The sequence below is a fragment of the Palaemon carinicauda genome, chromosome 17 (assembly GCF_036898095.1).
Source record: "Palaemon carinicauda isolate YSFRI2023 chromosome 17, ASM3689809v2, whole genome shotgun sequence".
Lineage (NCBI taxonomy): Eukaryota > Metazoa > Arthropoda > Malacostraca > Decapoda > Palaemonidae > Palaemon > Palaemon carinicauda.
The window spans coordinates 66,778,154-66,797,267 of NC_090741.1; the positions used below are offsets into that span (position 1 = coordinate 66,778,154).

Sequence of the window (19,114 nt, forward strand, 5' to 3'; positions counted from 1 at the left end):
AAAGAAAACATTGATTGTAAAATCAACTGATGAGGTTTCAGCAGTCAATAATAAGAAAACAATTATGACCAATATAAAAGCCCAAGTTGAAAGCACTGGTGAAATAAAAGATGGCCACCTGATCATAAAATTTGCGGATAAACAGAACCTGGATCAGGCAAAATCAGAATTGGAACAAGGTAATGTAAACAAGATCACTGTTACTGAAAAAGGAAAACTTAAGCCGAAGATAAAACTTACTAATGTACCAGAAGATGATGATGATATTATTCAAGTCTGAAGCTTAAGAACTAGTGGCTAAAAAGACACATTGTAGAAAATGATGATCTGACTATCATAATGCAAGAGAATTCAAGAATGGATAAACATAAACACTATATTATAAAATGTACACCTAAGATACGTAAAGCAATCTATGAAAATGGAGATAAACTTAGAATATGTAATTTTTATGACCATCACATGCCCTACCAGTGTTACAAATGCCACGAATTTGGGCATAGTGAAGCAAATTGCAAGAATAAACAGTCGTGCTCCAAGTGCGCGGGAAAACATAAAGCGGGTCATTGCAGTGTTGTTGAAGTTAAATGCATAAATTGTGTGAGAAAGAACTATGATGACACAAAACATAAATCCTATGTTAGACTAAACTGCGGTTTATAAACAAGAAATAACAAGAGTCAGAAACAATACTGACCATGGCTTCGATTAAGAAAATATCATGTAATCTAATAAATATACAATCCATTGGCAATAAAACTCATATCATTAAGGAAGTCGTAAGTGATCAAGATGTGGATATTTGTTTATTAACTGAAACTTGGTTGAGTGGCAATGTGAGTGACAGATCGAAAATAAACGAAATGACACCTAAATTTCATAACTTTTATCATGAACCAAGAGAAGACAAAAGAGGTGGTGGCATTGGAATCTTAATTAAGAAATCATATAAAGTTACAGTAAGAAATCATCTCATAGTTAATTCATTTGAATATATGAATATTAAAATCTTATCTCTAAATGTACATCTACAAATAATTATACTCTATAGACCACCGAGCAAAAGCAAAAGAATGTTTCTAGATGAATTTAATAACTTATTTGATACATTGAATGACAATCGAAATATAGTTATATGTGGTGATTTCAACCTACATCTTGATAACAGAGTAGACCTATATGTCAATGAATTTAGAGAATTGATTGACAACCACGACCTTGAAAACATAGTGTCTGAACCAACAGCTCAGTCTAATCATATACTAGATCTAGTTATAGTAAATAAAAACAACATCATACTAAATGTGGAGATTGAACCTAACTGCTCTATATCCCCAATGTATAAGTTAATGTCTTTTGAAATAGATGTTAGAAAAATAATGCAATACAGATGGAAATCACATACAGAATTAAGACTAACTTTGATCCAAAAGAGTTCATTGAACAAAGCCTATAGGATATAAAAGGGATAACACCAGTCTGTAACTGTGAAGAGAAGAACACCCTCGTAGAGAGACAATCCTGTATAAACTGCATTACTGATAGAAGTAAAACAATACTTGCAACTGATTATAATAATAGGTGCCCGGAAATAAAAATTATCACAATTAAAGAAAAATCGAACTGGTTTGATAATGAATTACATGAAGAAAAAAAATAAAAATAAAAATGGAGGGTAAATGGAAAAGAAATAAAAACAATGAAAACTGGCAACATTACAAAGCAGCTAGAAATCACTACAATTACCTTATCTTAGTTAAAAAAAGGCCTATTATAAAAAAAAGTGTGCAATGAAAATGACCCACGGAAAATACATAAGAACCTAAAGAAACTATTAGGTCTAAAGACAGAAATAGTATTGCCTGACATAACTAATGATCCTAAATGCCTAGCAAATGATTTTATTGATCATTTTGAAGAACAAATAAATCAAATCTGCTCCAGTTTTCACAACATCGGCACAACCGAACGAAGGAATACATCAGCAACAGGTGTAAGTAAGATAAGGGTATTCAAAGAGTTAAGTCAGAGTGATTATATGAGAATGGGAAAAGACCCATTTCCAATTGATGAAGTAAAAGATGCAGAAAATTTCACTAGACTACAAGAGACCTATCAAAACATGGTAAACATGAGTTTAACACAGGCAGTTTTCCCTGATTGTGAAAAAGTTGCATGTATGAAGCCTGTCTATAAAGGAAAAGGTGATACAGACAATTTAAGTTCATATAGGCCAATATCAAATCTGTCATATTTTTCGAAAATTATTGAAACTGCTGTACACGAACAAACCTGGAAACATCTGAAAAAATCTAATGCTATACCTGATGATCAATCTGCATACAGAGAAAATTATTCCACAGAAACAACAGTGTTAGCGATTAAAAATGACATAACAGAAATTATAACAAATGGCAAGTGTTGCATTCTTGTGATGCTTGATCTAAATGCAACATTTGATACTGTCGAACATACACATCTGATGGAAGACCTTAAAGCTGTGGGCATCGCAGAACGAGCATATGACTGGTTTGTGAGTTATCTTGAAAACCGCAAAGTTAAAGTAGTAATATCAAATGTTGAATCTGAGACAAGACAACTAACCAAAGGGGTGCCTCAAGGCAGCGTACTAGGCCCTCTCCTGTTTGAAATTTACATGATTGAACTGGCAAATATACTTGAAACTCAGAGTTAAGTTTAAAATATACGCTGATGATACACAATTCTATTTCCTAATAGAATCAGTTGATGAAGCTAAAAGAAAGATACATGAAATAATGAATGACATTAAGGCTTGGATGTTAAAAAAAAAGCTCAAGCTCACTGAAGATAAAAGTGAATGTATTATTTTTGGAAATGAAAAAAAAAATATAAAAAGAATCGAATGCTTCCAAAGAATTGAAATTGGTCAATCGATCATTAACATAAAGAAATCTGTCAGAAATCTTGGAGTAATCATGGATGATAGACTGACAATGAATGAAGATATGAATAATATGGTAAGAAATTGCAACTATCATATTAGAAACATAGCATTTATTAGTAAATACTTAAATGAAAAATCTATGGCCATACTCATTAATTACCACATATTTTCAAGAATTGATTACTGCAACTCACTGTTCTATGGCTTATCAAATTATCAGCTGAAGAAATTTCAGAGTACAAAACAGAGCCGCTAGATTAATAAAAGGACTACACAATAGGGAAAGAGTTACCCCTGCACTTATTAAATTACACTGGCTGCCGGTAAAGGCGAGAATTGAATGCAAGCTACTCTTACTAACGTTTAAGATACTGAACCAAAATGAACCAAAATATCTAAAAGAATGCCTGAACAAACTAGAACTAGAAACAAATGTTAACATAAGACACATGAGTGACAAACATAGGCTATCTGAACCAAGAACAAATAGTAAATTTGGTGAAAGGGCTTTTAGCTACTGTGCGCCTAGACACTATAATAAACTGCCAACTGAAATGAAGGACCTAAAAGGGGCAATTGAATTTAAGAAGAAACTAAAGACATTACTTTTCACAAGATCATATGATTTGGAAGATGCTACAATCAAAGTATTGTATAAGTTATAATGAAAATGTTTCATTAGATGATTGATATGGACCCGCCCGAGAAGTAGTTCACTCGACTTCAGTGGAGGGTTGGATTTAAACCCAAAACAAGTAAACAAGTAAATTATTGATATTATGCATTTTATGTGAAACTCGTTTTATTTATTGTTTATATAATAATTTGAGTAATGAATGTACATTGGATTACTGTTATTTGAATAACAAAAAGATGTCAATAAACATTTTTCACTATTCAACAAATAAAAAATACAATGAAAGTTATTAGAAGTGTAAGGTCACGCTTGCTCAAATTACATCATCAAAGTGAGTTATTATTTTATAAAATACAGAATTGCCTCATGTACAAAAATAACTTTGGTTTAAGTTCTCCACTGCAATCTAAGAATGTGTGTCACATGCCTTAGTCTTCTGACTTTTAAATGTCATTGCGAGCAATAAGCTTGGCATTAAAAATTAATTAAATACCGTGTCATACATTGGTTTAATTGGCATCTTATTTAGTTCCAATGTGATATATTTTCTATTCGTTTTCATGAAGATGATAAGAAGAAATTGTAGGCAAACTTATTTTCCCTTCGTCTTCATAAGAATAATAAGAAGAAATAGTAGACAAACTTATTTTCCCTTCGTCTTCATAAGAATAATAAGAAGAATTAGTAGACAAACTTATTTTCCCTTCGTCTTCATAAGAATAATAAGAAGAAATGATAGACAAACTTATTTTCCTATATCGGACTATCCCAAAGTAGACTGGTTTGTGTTTCGAACGCCCAAGATTTAAGCCTCATATTCAAACAAACGCCTCTACCTGTAGCCAATGTTGTGACAACAACAATATAACTTTCGAGTTTCAATAACCTCTGGAGAATAAGTAATTGGTCAACGAGTCCTTCCCTCCTTCCAGACCTGTTGGCCCATATCAATGGGAGTAATTATTGGAGCACAGTGGCTGCCTAAACTGTCTAAACGATAACGTTTAACTTTACTTATAGAAAGTCTTGGAATAAAGGTAAGAACAACTTACACAGTAAGGTTGCTTATTCTGTCACTCAGGACGAGTCATTTCATTCATAAACTGGTAAATATATGATACTTTAATTTCTAGCCAAATACATACTCGCTATCTTGTGTTTTATGCATTTCTGACCATGATTATTGGGGGCAAACCACCTGTTCATGAGTTTTTGGATCAAGAAAATTGTGGGGGACCCCAGTGGGAAACCTGTTTTTTTTTTTTTTTTGGGGGGGGGGTTGGGAAATGTCATAAACCAGTGATTAGCAGCAATAATAATGGTCTGGGTAAAGTTTTGGATTCAACCAAATTGGGAAATGTATTATATTAATATATTTTCCTAGTAAAGCACGTGATAACAAAACACTTCTTCTCAATACATTATTGTCGCTAATGCATACTTACAGAGAAAAAAAATATTTCAGGAATTGAAGGTCTTGACTTTTTCTAAGTTTAGTGTATATCTTTCCATGGCCACGCAAGGGAGCTCTTGTTCGTTTGTATATCTGTTTTCATCTTACTTGGCTCCTCCCCATTGCGCAATGTGACAATATTTGCTTGAATGCGCATTTGCTCCTCCCACTAATGTCGCTCCTCCAATCTAAATACTACTGGGTTCTTTTCAAGGGTTATTATTGGACGATTCATTGGTCTCTCAGTCTTGTTTCAAGGATCTGTTTTTCGTGCAATATAACATTGTAAACGAGAGTATTTTGTTTTTTTCCCTATTTCATTATGGGAGAAACCCGTGATTGTCGTTTGTTTTCGGTTTTCAAAAGTTCCGGATTCTATATTTTCATCACACGTCACTTGACTGTCATGGATCCTCCGGTACGGTTGTGTGAAATATGTCGTTATTCCTATTTTGATGTGATCGGCCGATTTCATGGGAATTATAATGGAACTCCTGAAGTAGTGAATCGTTTTCTAAGGGAGCATTCCGTATTACCTTTAAGTGTCCAGTGTGGTAAATGTGATTCGCCTTTACATTTTCGTGAGGATAGACATGTGTGGTATTGTATCAAATCTGAACGTATTCCAGTACTTGATGATTCAGAAGAGGGTCAACCACAACCTTCCACATCTTCATCGTCATCTTCCGTTTAAGGTAAGAAGTGATTTAACAAAATATATATATTCAAATTTACCCCTGGTTAAAGGGGGGGTCGCAGGGGGGCGACGCCCCCCCCCGGTAGGGGTACAGGGCCCCTAGGTTAGGTTAGGTGGGTTTGTTAGGTTCTGTGGTGCCCTGAAAATTACTGTGGCCTTAAGGGGGGGTCGCAGGGGGGGCGAAGCCCCCCCCGGTAGGGGTACAGGGCCCCTAGGTTAGGTTAGGTGGGTTTGTTAGGTTCTGTGGTGCCTTGAAAATTACTGTGGCCATAAGGGGGGGTCGCAGGGGGGGGCCAAGCCCCCCCCGGTAGGGGTACAGGGCCCCTAGGTTAGGTTAGGTGGGTTTGTTAGGTTCTGTGGTGCCTTGAAAATTACTTTGGCCATAAGGGGGGGTCGCAGGGGGGGCGAAGCCCCCCCCCGGTAGGGGTACAGGGCCCCTAGGTTAGGTTAGGTGGGTTTGTTAGGTTCTGTGGTGCCCTGAAAATTACTGTGGCTTTAAGGGGGGGTCGCTGGGGGGCCCTACCCCCCTCCCCCCGGTAGGCCTAGTTAGGGGTATGGGGGAGGGGTGCTGGAACATTAATTATTCATTTATTGCAAATATCATTCAATGCCCCAACACCCTCCCCCCCCTTCCCCCACCCAAAACCCCGGTTCCCAAAGGGTGTCCCCCATAATTGGTGGGATGAACTAGGGTATACATAGTAAATCTCTAAATCGGTTGGTTTGCAGTCAAAATAAACGTTAAATTCATTGAAACCACACTATTTCTGATGCAAGAAATATATTTTTATTGCATTTTTCCAAATTTGGCTGAAACTAAAAATTTACCATGGTCTGTAATGTAAAATAAGCCCAAGATAACCAGTTGGAAAAATATATGATTCATGTGAATGGGTGAAAACAGGCCAAAACGTGATTACTTAGCTTTTGAGATTTGTAAATAGAGTATTGAACCTAACAAAACCACCTAATCTAACCTAGTAGTTCCCAGGTCATAACTCCTAGGCCCCCCAAACCCCCCTTCCCAGGTCATAACCCCTAGCTGGGGGGCCAAGTCCCTTGGACCCCCCTTCCCAGGTCACAAACTAAAAGAAATCCAAATAAAGTAAATCACAAATAAATCCTTCCATTATGAAAAAGTAAATCACAACTAATTCCTTACCCTATGATTGACATCGTCAACTTTTTTTTTCTTGGCAATCTTTACAAAAGCATTGCAGTAGAAAATGTGATGTCCTTCCCTGAAAATCAAGTCAGAATTGACCTGTGAGGCCTTAATTCGCTGTTATATTTTTAATTTCACATGAGTAGCAATAGCTTTTCACTGAACGGAGAGCATTTCCTTCATAATCAATTGCCGACATAAACGAAAATTTGAAATAGATTGATGTGCTTCCCTTAAGTTCACTCTTGGAGATGTCGTTACGAGATGGTGGTTAACTTAAAACTGAAGGCGAAGGTGGGAAAAAAAGGGCTGTTGTAGAACAACATCCGGGAACTTAGAAGTACTTGTAAGCTGTTAATTGGTTTAAAAAAAACCACCTGACAACCCCGTCATTGTAAATACACAGAAAGCACCCCAGATCATAGGAAAACGCATGTGCAATAAGTCCCCTTCAGTCTCTCAGATGTAAACAATGGACTTAGAATGAAAAACATTCTTCACATTTTAACAGACTGATACGTAAGTTATTATGCCCCAGCCCCTATTAAACATACAGTGAACCCTCGTTTATCGCGGTAGATAGGTTCCAGACGCGGGCGCGATAGGTGAAAATCCGCGAAGTAGTGACATCATATTTACCTATTTATTTAACATGTATATTCGGACTTTTAAAAACCTTCCCTTGTACGTAGTACTGTTAACAAACCACCCTTTAATGTACAGAACACTTAATGCATGTACTACAGCACCCTAAACTAAAATAGGCACAAATATTAAAGGCGATTTTATATCATGCGTTTCCTAAACACCTAAAAAGCACGATAAAAAATGGCAACCAATGTTTTGTTTACGTTCATCTCTGATCATAATGAAGAAACAAACTCATTTAGTGTACAGTACACATATATGTATAGGTTAGTTTTTGCATCGATTATATTGATTATACAGTACTGTACTGTATGTTGATTTGTTTATTACCAATGTTTTAGTTTACGTATTTTTCTTAGGACTTCCAAATGAAATGTTTTTCTTTATGACGCCGCCTGAAACGACGGCGTGTACGCTCAGTAAACAACCACGCTCGGAACAAACAAGGCATTTAACGCGCATGATGATAGTGATAAATAATGATACAGTACATACAGTATTTACAGTAAAAGCATTTACAAAATATGTTACCTTACAAATATAAATTATACAGTATTGTACGTAGCAAAGCAGGAAAACAATTTACGAGAGAGAGAGAGAGAGAGAGAGAGAGAGAGAGAGAGAGAGAGAGAGAGAGAGAGAGAGAGAGAGAGAGAGAGAGAGAGAGAGATTGTTTTACGTACGTAAATGTAAATTTTAAACAAAAAAAATATGATAGGTTACAACATGTAGACTTTTAAAACCTTCCCTTTAACTTAATGCATACAGTACGTACATTATTAAACTATAAAACAGGCAGTAAGAATATTAAAGTAAAAAATAAAGATTGTTACTGTACTCACCACGAAAGAAGTTGAAGAAAAACTTGAATGGTGATTGCGATGAATTTGCTGCACAGTAGAAATGATGATGATGAAGCTGATGATGTGTTCTACTGTGCAGCCAATGATAGTATTTTACGTCTCTTCAGACGGAGGTGTCTTTTCCTGGGACACCTCTTCAACTTCTTCCTGGGAAACTTCAATTTCTTCCGAAGGCGTACTAGCAGGAGGAACTGGCTCTTTTTTGCGAGGCTGGAAGAACATTGTGATCGGAAGTTGTTGCCGCTGCTTCTTTTTTCGATCCAAGAGCATTTTGTAGGGAGTCATTATGTCATCAACCTTGTTGCAGAATTGCATCGAGCGAACCATATCCTCGTCCCACTCTTGCAACATTTCTTTCAACTCCTTCGCGTGGTTGCAGGCCTTGGCAAGCCGTTCTAATGTTAAGCCCGTTTCTTCGACATTTTCTTGGGTCTCTTCCTGGGTATCACTCTCTTCCTCACTTGCCGATTTCGTCAGGTCTTCGAGGTCTGCGTCAGTTAGGGGCTGGGAATGGCAGTCCAACAACTCGTCGACGTCTTCAGTCGTCATGTGGCCAAACCCGTCACCTCCAATTATGGCAGCCAACTGCACAGATTTCCGTATTGCAGAGTGTTGGATTTCCGACGGAGTAAATCCCTTGTCGTCGTAAACAATATCGGGCCACAACTTCTTCCAGCTCGCATTCACGGTTGCAGGTTTCATCTCTTGAAGTGCCTTCTGAATATTCTGCAGGCACGTGGCTATGGTGTACTGCCGCCAGTACGCCTTCAAGTTGAAATCTTCATCCTCGTCATCTTGGGCAGCATCCACACACGCAACGAGGTCCGCCAAGGTATTCTTCGTGTAGAGGGCCTTGAACGCCCTGATAACCCCCTGGTCCATCGGTTGAATTAATGACGTGGTGTTGGGTGGCAGGAACTCAACCTGAATGCCCTCATGCGACAGGTCAGTTGCGTGTCCACCAGCGTTATCCATAAGGAGAAGGATCTTGAATGGCAAGCCCTTCTCTAAGAGATATTTACTGACTTGCGGGATAAAACACTGGTGGAACCAGTTGGAGGTCAGCATCTTCGTAATCCATGCTTTTTGATTATGCATCCAGTACACAGGAAGGAGATTCTTATTTTTATTTTTCAAAGCGCGAGGATTTTTCGACTTATAAATAAGCCCCGGCTTTAACAAAAATCCAGCAGCATTGCCACACATCACGAGGGTAACGCGATCCTTGAATGCCTTAAAGCCAGAGGCTTTGGCTTCCTCTTTGAACAGGAAAGTTCGCGACGGCATTCTCTTCCAAAACAAGCCAGTCTCATCCATATTAAAGACTTGTTCCGGCTTGTATCCACCTTCGGCGATAATATTCTTGAACGTCTGGTTCACGTAAGTTTCAGCAGCGGCAGTGTCAGCGGAAGCAGACTCCCCATGCAGGGAAACGCTTTTCAGGGCGAAGCGTTTCTGAAACTTCGCGAACCATCCTTTGCTTGCGGAAAAACGTTTCTGAGGCTGGGAATCAGTGGATGTCCCTGGTTGAGGATCATCTGCATCATCATCATCTTCAGCATGGTTGCCGTCGTCGTCTTTAGGTTCCTTTGCAGCAAAATTCTCATATAAACTCAAAGCCTTTGTTTGGATGGTGTTCGTATCCAACGCTATGTTCTTCTTCCGGCAGTCGGCAATCCACACAGCTAAAGCACCTTCCATGCGTACGATCGTTTTATTACGCGTTGTAACGACTCGCTTCGCTGATCTGCTAAAGGTGATTGCAGCCGTCTTTCTAATGTTCGCCTCGTCCTTTTTGATATAGCGAACGGTGGATTCGTTGATGCCAAAATGGCAGCCGGCGGCCGCGTAACTTCTACCATCTTTTAACATGTCGAGAAGCGTAACCTTCTCAGCTATCGTCATCATCCTTCGGTGGCGTTTAGGCTCACTACCAGCCTTAAGAGAAGCAGAACGCTTGGGAGCCATTACAGTAGGATTTATGTACAGTACTGTAACAAAAAGTTCAACTTAAAAAGGTCGCACACAGCACAGATTAAACTTCACAAACTTAAGAACGTCTACTCAGCGATACGTGGTAAGAGAAAGTGAACGATCCAGCCCCGCGAGAACTTTGATGCTGCGGGTAGAAGATGCGGGCAAAACACCAATCACAGGCTAGATAACAAAACTTGAGTTCTGATTCGTCATCTATCAGCGCTTGAACCAATCACAACCCGTCTTACAGTACTATGATGCGTTGGTTACCTACTCATAGAAGATGCCCCGCGCATACTGAACGTACGTAGATTAAGTACAATACCGTAATAATAATAAATAATGATAATAATACTGTACAGTAATAATAATAATAATAATGATAATAATAATAACAATAATAATTTTATTAACAACAACAACAATAATAATAATAATAACAATAATAATAATACACACTTTACGTACGCTATTTTACGCCTCTCTCTCTCTCTCTCTCTCTCTCTCTCTCTCTCTCTCTCTCTCTCTCTCTCTCTCTCTCTCGTACGCTTATTCGAAATGTGATTTTTGCAACAAAGAATATTATTGGATGCAGTACTGTACCACGTACGTATACATACAAAAGATTCATGGAAAAGAAGCACATCCATTACAGTACACACCATTCTAATATGGTATGACTGCATCTGATTTGCGTTTCATGTTCGATTTAATTTTACTACGTACTGAATTATCGTATGATCACATTCTCTTTTCGTGTTTTATTTTTTTCTGTGCTGAATTATATATCATATGTAATGCAATGAACAATCAGTAAGAGCAGATATTACTAATTACAGTATTAATGGAATTACAGGTAACAAAATATCGTATTTGGGGGTCTTCAGATTTCGCGGTATTTTCGAATTTTCCGGAAAATCCGCGATATGTATATATATATGGGTTATGGGAAAACCCCGCGAAGTGGTGAATCCGCGATTGTCGAACCGCGAAGTAGCGAGGGTTCACTGTATAGAGAAAAATACCAAACTAGCCAGCACTCGTCCATTTCTTATAGCTAATTCCAGTTTTGTTAGAAATTAGAGTATCATATATTAACCCATAAACTTTATTTCTAAAGAATAAAAGGATTTGATAGGCATTAATAATTTTTTTATGAATGTCCCTACTTGTTACAAGTACAGTACTCAGAGTTGTTCAGTAAGAGCTGTTGGTGGTTTGCATATTGTATGGTATGTGGTATGAGGGTAGAGCAAATTTTTATATTAAAACTATATTTTTTACGGCTTTAAAAATGGGATCAGTATGTATTTATAGGTGTTTTGAATGTTTTTGATAATGATTTTTGGTGGCAATCCATAGGTTTTGAGTAATGATGGGTCTACTACCGAGGACTATTAATGAAACAAGGTCAAAACTCTGGAGATTATATTCGCCAGAAAATCCGGATGCATAGAATACGTAATTTTCCTTCCCATTTTCTATGGAGTCATTCGTAACAATGTTCATCGTATTGCTACCTCCTAGCTTAATTGAGCGATGAATTTATAGTAAAACACGGGATAACATGATAAGAGAGAAAAACACTTTCACTATAGTAAATGTTCTGCTTTCAACGAATTTGACCTTTATTTCCACTGCAAGTAAGCTGTTCTACCATTATGGACCTCTGCTTACCGATGGACAGAGGTGGGAACCTGGGATTTTGGGTGTGTGAAAACAGAACAAAACATGATTATTTAACACTTTTGAGGTATGTGAAAGGGTACAGAAGCTAACAAACCCACCTAAACTAACCTAGTAGTTCCCAGGTCACAGCCCCTAGCCGCGGGGCTGACACCCTCCTTCCCAGGTTACTAAACAGGATTATTCAACACTTTTGAGGTTTCTAAAAGGTTCTAGAACCTAAGAAACCCACATGACCTAACCTAGTAGTTCCTAGGTCACAACCCCTAGCCTGTGGCAAGCCCCGGGACCCCCTTTCCCAGGTCACAACCCTTTGCCCGGGGACAAGCTCCCGGACCCTCCTTCCCAGGTAACAAACTAAATGTAAATCACAAATAAATCCTTATGATTGACACTTAAGTCTCTTTTTGTCTTGGCAATCTTTATAGATGCACTGGTCTTCCCTAAAAAGTAAGTGAGAATCAGCACTTGAGACACTAACCATTTGGGGATAACACAATGAGCCTTTTGAAAATTATTCACAGCACCAGGAGTACTGTACCGTGAAACTTGTCTGTAGCATCGAAATAGCAAAAAGAGCAGCCATTACCCTAAATTCGTGGGTAATATCCTAAATTTCGGGAAATTTACTCAAAATTTGTGGAAAATACCCTAAATTCGTTGGCCTCCATGAATGTCATCCGACATGTATCACAACTGCAAACGAACTGAATGCTGGTGTTTTCCATTATTCGAAGTATTCAGTCAAACACAGATACCAGTGGACGTTAAGCTGTAACTGTATTACTCTGTTAAAATTCTTGTTAAACTTGGTTTTCGACTGGAGTTGTTCGTAATTGGTTATGAAACAATTACGTCTTAATGATGTCAGAGCTCATAGCTAATAAACTTTAATTGGAACTGAATGTGCATATGTAAGAAAGTAAGTTGAAGGGCTCATTAAAAGTAAACATTGCTTTAGAGAAAATGTCTCTCCCGACTTAAAAAGAGAATTGGAGGTAAGATCTGGGCAACCTCATTTAATTTCAATTTGATAATTTTTTTTTTTTTTTTTTTTTTTTTTTTTTTTTTTTTTTTTTTTTTTTTTTTTTTTTTTTTTTTTTTTGGTATCGAGTGTGTCATGCTTCAAAAGTTTTACCTAGGATCCCCCATATTTTGTGCCGTCTTTTGTGGATTTATTATGTGTCCCAGAGAATAATGTATAGAGGGGAAATGGTTAGTTTTACAATTATTTATCAATTTGCCAATAAATTTTCCCCACCCAAAACCCCTGGTTCCCATTGGGTGGCCCCCATTACCGTGCGATATATTAGGGTATATCTTATTTGCGAAGGAAATAAAGGTCGTTTTCAAAGAAAACGAGTTTTTCTATGTATACAAATTATTGATTAGTAAAGTTTGCCCCCAATTTTACTATAATAATACCAATTAAGCTAATGATTTATTGCCGTTTGTTCTGCTGTATGCTCTCCTTGCTAGCAATTAAACATAATCTCACTGCTATGTTCTGGCAAGCAGAACAGGTTTCGTAATGCGCATCAGCCCCGTGGACTAGTATTTCGGTGTTAATTATCAATTATACAGACTTAAAATTTGATTACCTTGGTTATTATTACCTAGCGATTGATGGTTATGGGTTTAAACGATTGTACTAGTAAAGTTCTATTGTTTATGGGTGTTTGAAAGCATATCCTCCTTCCACTAAGTAAATAAGAATGCATTCACAGAGTTAGGTTAGGTTGTGTTGCTTTTAATGTAGTTGATTATGCAAGTCTGATACCTCTCTAATCTTTACAGTAATACTATGATACTTTAATTTCTCACTAAATACTCTTATGTATCATCTTTTATTAATTTTTTTTTTTTTTTTACCTTTATTGATGATGCAAGCCATTCAGTTTAGTTACTCAGTCACCTATAGGTGTATGGGTTTTATTATAGAATAGTACAAAATCAGTGAGGACATTAATAGATCTTTACAAATATGCCACAGTATTTTGAATCCCATATACTACTGTCAGAAACCAATACCTGTAGTAACAGAGATACAGGTTTTAATAAAAAAAAAAAAAAAAACTTATTTTACTCCTAAATTCATCTTAACACCTGTCACTGGAACCTCCTCTCTTCAGACAGTTCAGAAAAAAACTTATAGGCGGTGCTTTGGTCGTAAGTTACTTATTTGAACAGAATAAAGGGCCCAATGTTTTATATTCTAAATATTATGGTTATTTGTTTTCATTATCAGAATATACAATGTAATTAGATCTCTTATTTTATTTGTCATGTTAAGGTTGAGGTAGAAACGTGTGTTTGAGATATTTAGTCTGGTAATGGGATATCGAATAGGAAGTCCAATGTACGGCCAGATGCTGTAGCGCAAAGCTACAACTCACCCCTTTGTTTAGTGTGTATTTCAATAGTTTTATGCAGCCAATTATAAAATATTTTCAAATATAATGATAGAAATGTGTGGTTTACAGTATAGAGCAAGATTGAATTTGGAACGTATATCTGTTTAAACTTAATTAAAGATCAAATGTTATAAACTTGAAAAGCTACTAGCCCATAGGGCGAACGTTCGCAGATTAATGTTTTCCGTTTCCCAGAACATGGAAACATTGAGAAATATAAAATTATGAGTGAAGCCAGCTCCAGTATTCCCTCGCCAAATTGTGGCTCATGTTTCGCGGCCTCACTGCATTGCAGGATTTTTAATCTATAAATGTCTATAATCATGCATATTTCTGCTAAATTGCGGAAACCTGTGAGATACGGAAAGGTGTAAATTCCGATAGAAACAGTGTGTTGCGACATACTGCTTAGTCTGTACTCACTTGAGATCGTACACAGCACGTTATGGGCTGGCAGTCAGGATTCACCCAAAGAGAGAATAGAGATTTGTATCCTGGGAGCTGATTGGCCATTGACCACGGCGTCACCTCACAGTATCTTGTCTTGTAGCTTCTTGCGAATGCGCAATGTGCATCAGTTACTGTATGTTTAATTCGCATTACAGTAACTTGTACTCCTGCGTTTGATGAAGTTTTAGCGTTGTCTTATATTTGTTTCAATCCTTATGATGTCGCCCAAATGCCTTACTCCTTTTATGGCCTCTGGTAGTTAGTCCAAGTGGCAAAGGAAGATGGTGGCCCTAGTTGAGAAGAAAAAACTTCTCGCCCTGTTGAGCGAAGGCAGAAGTTTCGCGGCAGTCGGGCGCCATTACAACATTGAGTTGACCATTCACAACATTGAGAAAGATGAGAAGAGTATCATAGTCATCATTCAAGCCAGGTGAGTAGAACCTCTTACTTACATATATAGAGTGATTGAGTTAGTGAGTACTGTAAGTGAAATTAAAACTTACGATTGAATAACTTTTTATAACTGCTTATATACTGTACTCTACTGTATATACTGTACACAAAGAATATTTTCATATATACTTAAGTGTTTTCTGTTTAATACTACTGTATCTGAATGTGGGAAAAGATAATGCAGATAGAGGGTGATTTGATATTATTTTTGGGGAGGTTTATAAAGGTTCAAAGTATAAGAAAATAATAAAATATAATAGGGCGTTGCTACTTTGCGGATTTTCACCTGTAGCAAGAGACCAGGAACCAATTATCAGCAATAGATGAAGGAATACTGTACTGTAGAGCAAAGGCTATTAAGTAATTAAGTGTTAATTTGGCATACTAACATACAGGTAAATACGCTTGTTTAAAGTTAGGAGTTTTTTAGTATTGTGCGATGAACGCGGGTATGAACAACTTCACTGAACACAGAAAATGGGATTGAAAAGTCTTGTTTTCCATGCTTAATTTATATTACTGGGTTTTGATGACAGTAAAAAATTTTTTATTATGATTATGACTTTTTTTTTTTATGATCACTGGCAGAAGCAACAAAGTTTAAATAAGGTAATATAAACAACATAAAATAAGAGTGGTCCACTTTATTTTAACCTTTTTACCCCCAATGCTATTTGGAACTTTCCAACCCTTAACCCCCAGGCGTCTTTTCTTTTTCAAGAACGTTTTGCAATATTTTTTTTTTAGATTGCGCTGACGGCCTTAATTTGTGTCATAGAGATTTCAGGTTGGTCTCATTATTTTGGAAAATGCCTGAAGTTTCTCTTGAAGTTATCAGAAATATGCAAAAAAAATGCAAATAGCAGCTTTTTGCAACAACGTACTGGTACGTCCATGGGGGTTAAGGGATGAGTTTTGTGAAACGTAAAAGTACGTCCATGGGGGTAGAAGGGTTAAGGTGTAGCGAACGTTATTGATGATGATACCTAGCGGAAATTCATAGCATTTCAGTTGACTCTCATAACTCAAAACTATAGATTTCCTCCAGAAATTATTATAAAAGACATTCAAAACATTATGAAATATACTAAATAATTCTTATGTTCTCCAAACCCATTATTGTACTATTCTATAATTGTTCCGTAACTGAAATACAAACCACGGTATTTAATATGGGTAATTACTTTCGGTGTAGCTGAAAGGACGAGCCATTAGAATTCTAACGAGGGTTTACTACCCCACCGCTAGTTAGCGGGGGGTAGGGAGGGTAGCTTGCTACCCTCCCCCCTCACACACCTGTGTGTTAAGTTCACTTTGCTATCGGCTCGGGTGCTAGACGGACGTGTCCGCTGTCACCCTCGCCTACACGACAGCCAATATTAATCTTTGTTTTTGCTTTTTCTTTTTCTAGAGTGTTGTGAAGTTGGCCTCTACGATGCGGAAGTGTCCTGGGTTGCCTGACCGCCCTTGTGGGACCTTCATGTTGGCAATAGACACCGACCCACACACCTTATGCCTTTATTGTAGGGGTCAACGATGTGATAGTGGTAATGTATGTATTGAATGTATGGAGTGGTCTACCTCCCAGTGGGAGAGGTTTTCCCGGTGCCGGAAGAAGAAGTCCAAACGGGATATTTCTCCTTCAAAGGTTTCTTTGAAGAAGGAAAATCCTAAGGACTCTTCTTCTGTGGCCCAAACCTCCTCCGAAGCTCCCACTCGGTCGGCTTCTCTCGAGAGGCTGTCGAGTGGTAGCGTAGGCCGTATTGTTGTTGACCGATCTCGGGGTTTGGGAGAGGGAGTTGCCTCCCATAGCGAGGCAGCTCCTCCTTCTCCCCCGGGGGAGGATTTAATTGTTTCTCCTAATGTAAATATGAGTAATAATGATCTTTTACATCTTTGGGCTTCCTTGGGGCTTGAGGGCTCGCCCTCCAAGGAAGCCCTGTTTGACATGATCAGGTTGGGAGCAGCTGTCAAACAGTCACCGACGGTAGCAGAGGTTGACCCTCTGTCTATCGTCGAGGCTTTTGTGGCAGAGGCTTCCAATGAGAGTGTTCAAACCTCTGCTCCTGTTGTAGCTGAAGGCTTAGCTCCCCCCCCCGGACACCCTTCGAGGGAGGAACTAGGTCCAACGGTCCCTCCTGCAGGTGATTCTCCCCCTCGGGGGAGTTCACTGACAGAGACTCCTCTTCGGAGGACTGCCGATGGTCTGCCTGCTACTCCCAGAGGACGTATAAGACATATGGCTCGCCTTCCTCTTCGTCGCCAAGGTCTACCTTCTCCTCACAAGGGTGTTAGGAGACTCCTCTTCGAGTCTTCATCCTCGCAGTCCGCCGCTGAGGAACCTCGTCCTTCAGCGACCGTTCCTGCTACTTCTTTGGACCTGGACCTCTCCGCAGATTGTTCGCTATCTCCTTCTCTTGCCAGACCTGCTGACCTGCCGTCGCCCTTCCTAGCTGCAGATGCGCTGTGCTCGCCCACCCGTCCCGTTATCCAACGGGCACCGGTCCCTTCGGGGCAAAAGGGGCTTTCATACATTGTGTGTAAGTCCCTCAAGCGCCAGGTATCCCCTGTGCGCCAACGTTCTCCTGTGCGCAAGCGCTCGCCAGTTGCAGACACGTCTCGCAAGCGCTCACCTGCACGCCCACGATCTCCTGTGCGCCCACGATCTCCTGCTCGCCCGGCGGTTCCAGAGACAACGCGCCAGCGCTTACCTGCACGCCCACGATCTCCTGCTTGTCAGCGCACCACTGCGCGCCCTCAGCCTGATGCGCGCCATGCACGTCCACGGTCTGCTCGTCAGCGATCTCCTGTGCGCCAGCGCTCGCCTGTGCGCCATCGTTCGCCTGCTCGCCCACGATCTTCGGATCTGGGTTCCAGAGGGAAGACTTCTTCCTCCCCTGCTCACCAGCGCTCTCCACTGCGTCACCGATCGCCGACGCGCCACCGGATCTCGCCTATGCGCCATCGCCCGCAGTCTCCATCGCGCGCCCACCACTAGAACTACGGTTCCAGGTGAGCGCCCTCCTGTGCGCCCGCGTGCTAGGGATATTTTCCCTGCGCGCGCGCGCGCGCCGCCCAACGGCTTCACCCTTACGGGCCCTTCGGGATCCTGTGGCTACACACCGTCTGAGGTCTCCGGGACGCGCACCTGCGCGCCAACGCGCCCCTTCACCTGAGCGCCTACGCGCCCACGAGTTACTTCTCCTGCGCGCCATCGCTCGCCCACGCGCCCACGCGCCAACGCGCGCCCTTTCACGCGCGCCCTCTCCCACGCGTCAACGCTCGCCTGCACGCCATCACTCGCCTGCGCGCCATCGCTTGCCTGCTCCCCATCGTTTGCCCGCACCTGATCCAGGCAGTAACCTACTGTGCGAATGCCAGCGCGATACACAACGCGTTCGCACACGAGAGGCTGCAGGACAATGCGTGGTCAGGTCGTCCTCGTCGCGTGTCCCCCCCCCTTCCCCTTCTCCCCCCCCCCCCCCCCCCCCCCCCCGTAAGCTCAGGACAGCGCGCTCAACGGAGGGAGGGAAATCTCCGGACAGGTCCAGGAACGTTTCTTCCACAGCTTCTTCTTTTCAGGCAGACCCTGTTGGAGTTTCCACTCCTAGGGATCTAACGATCCCCTTCCCTCCAGAGGGTGTCTCTGACAGTGCTGCTGCCAGTCGGCAGCCCTGGTTTGGGTCCTTGATCAGAGCGGTTGCGCAGGCTTTTAAGCCCGCTTTCTCTGAACCAGGCCTCAAAT

The 19,114-nt window shown here is 40.1% G+C and overlaps 1 protein-coding gene across 1 annotated transcript in view; it reads left to right on the forward strand.

Moving 5' to 3' along the window:
* Positions 1 to 2,044: 2,044 nt before the first annotated feature.
* The window catches only part of LOC137656405 (uncharacterized), a 166,500-nt gene continuing 149,430 nt past the window's right edge, over positions 2,045 to 19,114 (forward strand). Inside the window, exons 1-2 of the mRNA XM_068390581.1 lie at positions 2,045 to 2,204; positions 4,584 to 4,669. Coding sequence (XP_068246682.1) covers positions 2,045 to 2,204; positions 4,584 to 4,669 — 246 coding nt within the window. The remainder of the gene's footprint in view (positions 2,205 to 4,583; positions 4,670 to 19,114) is intronic.